The sequence below is a fragment of the Microtus oregoni genome, unplaced genomic scaffold (genome assembly GCF_018167655.1).
Source record: "Microtus oregoni isolate MIOR12 unplaced genomic scaffold, Mior012 000029F_ref0000214, whole genome shotgun sequence".
In the NCBI taxonomy this organism is placed as follows: domain Eukaryota; kingdom Metazoa; phylum Chordata; class Mammalia; order Rodentia; family Cricetidae; genus Microtus; species Microtus oregoni.
In genome coordinates, this window is record NW_024543088.1 from 14602811 (window position 1) to 14609822 (window position 7012).

General features: G+C 34.7%; 1 protein-coding gene across 1 annotated transcript in view; it reads left to right on the top strand.

The window, feature by feature from the left end:
* Window positions 1-6797, top strand: part of LOC121465163 (protein ZNF738-like) — a 31331-nt gene extending 24534 nt beyond the window's left edge. The window contains exons 2-4 of the mRNA XM_041678359.1: window positions 89-215; window positions 713-808; window positions 5332-6797. Coding sequence (XP_041534293.1) covers window positions 89-215; window positions 713-808; window positions 5332-5336 — 228 coding nt within the window. The 3' untranslated portion in view covers window positions 5337-6797. The remainder of the gene's footprint in view (window positions 1-88; window positions 216-712; window positions 809-5331) is intronic.
* Window positions 6798-7012: the final 215 nt, after the last annotated feature.

Below are 7012 nucleotides of genomic sequence, written 5' to 3' on the forward strand. Positions count from 1 at the left end.
TTAAAGTTTTGAAATAAATTCCTATATCCGTAGTCTAAGTAATGAAATTTGTACCTGGGCACTTGATAAATCTTTTCTTTCATGACAGGGAGTCTTGACATTCCGGGATGTGGCAATTGATTTCTCTCCAGATGAGTGGGACTGCCTCGACTTTGCACAGAGGGCTTTGTACAGGGAAATCATGTTGGGGAACTACAGTAACATGGTCTCTGTGGGTGAGATTTTTTTCTTTCATGATTCCTTCTTTATCATAATTGTTTCCTACAAGTGTGTTTTACATCTATGTCTGAATTGTCTGCCTCACTTTCATATGTCAGTTTAATAAAAATCTTAGAGTTCATCATTTAGAACACAATGACTTGTATAACTTTATCTTGTCAATATACTCCTGACTCCTGGAGATGGCATTCATCATTCAAACATTTATAATACATTTTACTTTTCAGAAACACCATAGATTATATATTGATTTGTAACTTAATGATTCACAACATATTTGCATTTAGATTCAGTAGTAATTTACAAAGAAACTCAAAGTGCAGAACATTTAAAAAGTGCTTTTGAGTATTTTAAAATATAGGGTGATAGCAACTAGGTAATCATATTTCGAATTTTATGTTACATGCCATCTTATATAGTATTGTGGTTCATTAGAAACCCAAGTGTTTTACTATTATTCCAAGTTTGCTCATGTGTCTCTTCCAATATTCAGGTATTTCAGTGTCAAAACCAGACCTGATCAGCTCCCTTGAACAAAGCAAAGAGCTCTGGAATGTGAACACAGGAAAGAAAGAAGGCAATGAAAAAGGTAAGCCTAGGCAGTTTGAATGCTCACCTTACGAGACCTGGATAGAGGTGGGCAGTCCTTGGGCTTCCCACAGGTCAGGGAACCCTGATTGCTCTTCGAGCAGATGAGGGGGGGGACTTGATTGGGGGAGGGGGAGGGAAATGGGAAGCGGTTGTGGGGACGAGGCAGAAATCCTTAATAAATAAATAAATTAAAAAAAAAAGAAAAAGAATAAGTGTATCATCAAACAAAAAAAAAAGAAAAAAAAAAAAAGAAAAAGGTAAGCCACAACAAAGTATTTGCACATGGAGGAATTCTGTTGTGAAGTAGGGTTTGCAAAGATCTTTACCTGAAATGGTATAAAACTTCACAGTGAATAATTGTCCCAAATTACTTTATAAGCCTCATTCACATGAAATGACCTAAAAATTCACTTTGAATACTTAAATTATGGTATAAATCAGAAGTAATATGATTTGTTGTCATATCCTCAAATGCCACCAGGCCCTGAAATGAACAATATTGAGATGAAAATTAGCATAAAAACTTGTCATGCTGTTTCAAAGAATATTTCTCTGTTTAAGTTCATGTGTGTTTGTTTGCACTCATGATAGTATTACATGGTTTTCACTATTGTGTAGTATCACATAAAATCAGAAAATACAAATTTTATAGTTAAACTCATTTTGGAAAATTGTAGAATTTGTACTTTATGTTAGAATCTACAAAATTTAAAAGATAACTTTTTCTACTTCTGCAAAATATTCTTTAGAAACTAAGAGTTGTTTATCCATACATGTTATTGGTCTATTTTAATATCATCTGAAAATCTCTTAATATCAAAATTTATAATGTTACTTTCCACATAAAGGTTGTGTTTTCTTTTGTGTTTCATCTCTACCTATATTTGAGTTTTCTTGGAGAAGTAAATTTGTATATACTTTTATTATTCATATATACTTTTATTATTTTGAATGCCTCACAATGACTTTCGATCATATTCAGCTTCCCAACTCTTCCCATGTTCTGCTTCCTCCAGATATCTTTGATTTTTTTCTCATCTTTATTTATACTCAGAGTTCGATCTGTAATTTCCATACAATCCTGGGTGTGGAGAATGGCCTGCATATGGTTGAAGTATCAGGAGTTGCACATTTTTGACTTAATGCCCTTTCTTAGTTGGTAGAGCATGAGACTCTTAATTTTAGGGTCTATGGTTTGTGTCCCATGTTGGGCGCCAGATGAAGGATACTCAAAAGAAATCCCACACTAGCTCAGAATTATGAATAATAGATGTTTAATTATTTAGGGATAGACTCACAAATCAGAATCCTCTGCTGGAATGAAGAACAGCAACCGAGGCCAGAAGCACTCTTTACATCTGCAAAAATAGTATAAGAGGCCACGCCCAAGTGGGTGGGTAACTAAAGGCTACTGGCTGTGGGATTTCCTACAACAGATATCTTTGATTTTTTTTCTCATCTTTATTTATACTGAGTTCAGTCTGTAATTCCCATACAGTCCTGGATATTGAATATGACTTGCAATATGGTTGAACTATCAGGAATTATACATTTTTAAAATAAACTTTATGCCCTTTCTCCAAACATCTTTCAGATGATAGGAACTTCCCAGCAAATTTTACGTCTTCAAATCCCCTCAGGCTTTCTTCTTAGAATTTTAATCTGGCTTAAGCTTGCTTGGGCTGATGCATGCTATCCTAATCACCTGAGTTCATATGGGCAACTGTCATGTAGTATAGAAAGCACTACTATTTTTATAGTCATTCATGCCTTCCTGGCCTTAACATTATCACTCTGTCCTGAATGAGCTCTGAACATTCCATGGAATGGGTTTGACATAAACATACTAGTTAGAACTAAAAGTTTTCTTATTGTTTCTACCATGTCCACCTGTGAGTCAATTTTAGTTATCAAAATTCACCAGAAGCAATGGGAATGAAGGACTAGAGATGTAAATCTCTGTGGGTAAACCAATAAGACATCAGGAATAATTAAATACTATATCCAAGCAGCAGAATAATAATAGTAGGAGGTACTTTTTATCTCTTAATAATTCTTCTTGACTTAGCATGAGCATTCCTCAAACTATTTTACAAAATTAAAGCAGCAGAACACTGAATTCTTTTGTGAAGATAGTTACCCTGATACCTAAACCATATATACACACAAAAAGTAACTGAAAGATATGCCAATTTCATTGTAAACATTTATGAAAGTCCTCAATAAAATATTTTCATCCTGAATCCAATAGCATATCATAAAAGGTGATCTATTGTAGGTTTCATCTCAAGACATATAGTAGGTCAACAATTTAAAACCAATATATGTAATCTACCACTTAACAAACTGAAAGTCAAATTCCAGATGTTTATCTTATTAGATTCAGAAAAGCCTTTGACAAAATTAACAACCCATTTTGATAAAAGTCCTGGAGAGATTAGGGATGCAAGAGACTTACCTCCAAATGAAAGACACAATTTACAGCAAGCCTGTATCCCACATCAAAGTAAACCGAGATATTCAAACCTTTCCACTAAAATAGGGAACCATTTAAATGGTACTCACTCTCTCCATATGTATTCAATACAGCACTTGAAATCTTAGCTAGAACAGTAACACGGATGAAGAAGATCAAGAAGTGATGAATAGTAAAGGAAGAGATCAAAGTAACAAATGCTATGATTTAGGTTTACAGACTCTAAGAACTCTACCAAAAAACTCCTACAACTGTGATAAACTGAATCAAAATTAAGGGATGCAAAATTAACTAAGAAAAGCAGTAGCGCTCCTATATAAAAATGAGAAAAGACTTAAATAGAAGTCAGTGAAACGATATCTTTTACAATAGCCTCAGAAAATAGTTTGGGGTAATTTGAAATAAAAAAGTGAAAGACCCTTATAAAAACCTTCAGGATTAAAGAAATGAATTGAACATGATATCAGAAGATAGAAAAAATTCCCCTGCTCAAGGATTGGTCAATTGATGTAGTAAAAATGAATATCTTATTGAAAGTAATGTACTAATTCAGTGAAAATCCCATCAAATTTCTAACACAATTCTTGAAGATCTCAAAAAGACAGTCTTCAGCAACATATAGATACAAACAAACAGAAAACTCACTATAGTTTAAACAATCATGAAAAGTAAAACTATATGTGTGGGGTATTATCCACAATTTTAAATTATTCCACAGTTATATAATCAGAATTTGTACTGTAATTATATGGTTGAAAAACTGATATATTGATGAATAAAATCAAATTGTAGATACTAACATAAGTTAACTCATCTATTCCAACTTGTCAAAGAATCAAGAAAGATAAATTTAACAAAAAGAAAGCATTTAATTCTAATCTTTACCTAATTTTGCACCCCTTAATTTTGATTACGTTTATTTCAGTTGTAGTAGATTCTTGGTGGAGTTCCTAGAGTCTGTAAACCTAAATTCATTGCATCTGCATATAAAGTTCCTTTGATCTCTTCCTTTACTATTCATCACTTCTTCAAGCTATTATAGTTTACCTAAGCTATTTCCAATAGACCACAGGTCCCCAAGAAAAATTAGTTTATGAACTGGGATAAGAGTCACTCTTACAAGAAATCCCCATACCGAGTAGTTGATGGATACCAAAGATACCACTCAGTGGAATATTTATACATTCTTTTTGCCAATAATGTTTAGTTTGGGAATTTATTTGTATTTATTTTTTGACCTTATGGTATCTGTAGTAGGAGCTGCGGGCTGCATTCCTGCCTGGATCCCGCATGGCTAGCTTAGCCCTGGAAATAATAACACACAAATTGTATTCTTTTTTTTTTATTTTATTGAGAAAAGGAGAAAAAAAAAAAACAAGTTTCCACCTCCTCCCAGCCTTCCATTTCCCTCCCCCTCCTCCCACCCTACGCCCCCTCCTCCCACCCTTCTCCCCCTCCCCCGACTCCTTTCCCCCTCCCTCTCCAGTCCAAAGAGCAGTCAGGGTTTTCTGCCCTATGGACCCTCTGAACATGGCGAATAATGAGGGCTGATGAGACGCAAAGGACAATGGCACGGGGGTTTGATCCTACGTAATTGTATTCTTTAAAACACTGCTTGGCCCATTAACTCTAGCTTCTTACTGGCTAACTCTCACATCTTGATTAACCCATTTCTAATGAGTGTAGCACCACGAAGTGGTGTCTTACCAGGAATATTCTTAATCTGCATCCATCTCAGAGAGGAGAGTCATGGCGACTGCTTCACTTCCCTTCTTCCCAACATTCTGTTCGGTCACTCCGCCTATCTAAGTTCTGCCCTATCAGGCCAAGCAGCTTTCTTTATTAATTAACCAATGAAAGCAACAGATAGACAGATGACCCTCCTCCATCTTGGAGGAACAAATTCCCAAAACACCAATTCACAATATGGCTTTATCCTTATTTAAATACATAGAATAAGTCTGTTTTTCCTAAGAGCCAATACATACACAATAATTGTAAAGAGAATTTTTTTATTATAACATACACCTTTATTTTTGTTCCAGCATGAACAGAAACAAGAGAAGCATTATATAAACAATCAAAATGAAGAAAGTCTAAACAACTATATGGAATGTGGAAGGTGCTTATACAGATGTGTATGCCTCACTATGCATAAGAGAATTAATCCCAAAGAGAAGGAATACAAGTGTAAAGATTATAGCAAATCATTTACCCATCATGCAAATCTCCAAGCTCACCAGAGAATCCATACTGGTGAGAAACCTTCCATATGTCAAGCATGTCTCAAGTCCTTTACCCAGGTGTCAGTTCTTCACAGACATCACAGAGTCCATACTGGTGAGAAACCTTACACGTGTCAAGAATGTGGCAAGTCTTTTGCCCATGTCTCAACTCTACATAATCATCACAGAATCCATACTGGAGAGAAACCTTACAGATGTCAAGAATGTGGCAAGTCATTAACCAGGGCCTCAACTCTTCACAGTCATCACAGAATCCATACTGGTGAGAAACCTTACAGATGTCAAGCATGTGGCAAGTCCTTTACCAGGGTCTCAAATCTTCACAGTCATCACAGAATTCATACTGGTGAGAAACCGTACAGATGTCAAAAATGTGGCAAGTCTTTTGGCCATGTCTCAACACTTCATAATCATCAGAGAATTCATACTGGTGAGTAACCTTACAGATGTCAAGCATGTGGCAAGTCCTTTACCGAGATCTTAGCTCTTCATGCTCACGGTAGACTTCATAATGGTGACAAATCTTACAAATGTAAAAAATGTGGCAAGTCCTTTAACACAAAATCAAGTCTTAGAAAGCATCACAAAATTCATATATGATGTACATTTCATAAAATTTCTTAGTATACCTCACAATAATTCATTGTACAGTTCTTTATACATTAACCAAGATATTACAGAGACTCACATCCTTCAATTAATTTTTAAAGCTTAGTGAATACTTAGACAGCTTTAAGTTCTTATAAATTTAGAAACATTGTATCCAAATTTGAACTTTATTGTCATTAAACATTTGTTGTAAACTGAATTTATGCATCATTGTTGTAAACATACCATTCAAGCATTAACTATTATAAATAAGTAAATATTTCTAGTAGGAGTAAATTAAGCAATAACATTTCTTGACTGTATGTTTAGAAATGTGTTAAAAAACATCCAGTTGGGGGCTGGAGAGATGGCTCAGCGGTTAAGAGCAATGACTGCTCTTCCAGAAGACCTGAGTTCAATTCCCAGCAACTACATGGTGGCTCACAATCATCTATAATGCAATCTGGTGCCCTCTTCTGGCCTATAGTCAGGATACTGTATAAATAAATAAAGAAGTCTTTAAAATAATCCAGTGTCATACTATTTCAGATTTTGATGCATATTTACTTTCTTGGTATATGGTTGCCTATGTAATGAGATTATGCTCTATGTAAAGATTATTTTCCTGTGATTTTTGTGATATTAAATAAATATGAGCTTGTATTATATTCTGTGCCTTTGCAATAAAACTGTTAAGCATTTTGACCAATTTTTATTGTTTTTTTTTTTTGTTCTGATAGTCTATTCTCTAATGGCTGGGTATCATAAGTGTGAACTCTTCCAATAATGACCGCAACAATGAAAATATGTCATAAAATAGATGTAGATTTGTCACGGGATGTGTGTACAGTAGAAATGGATTGGTGGGATTGATTTAATAGGAAGATCAGAT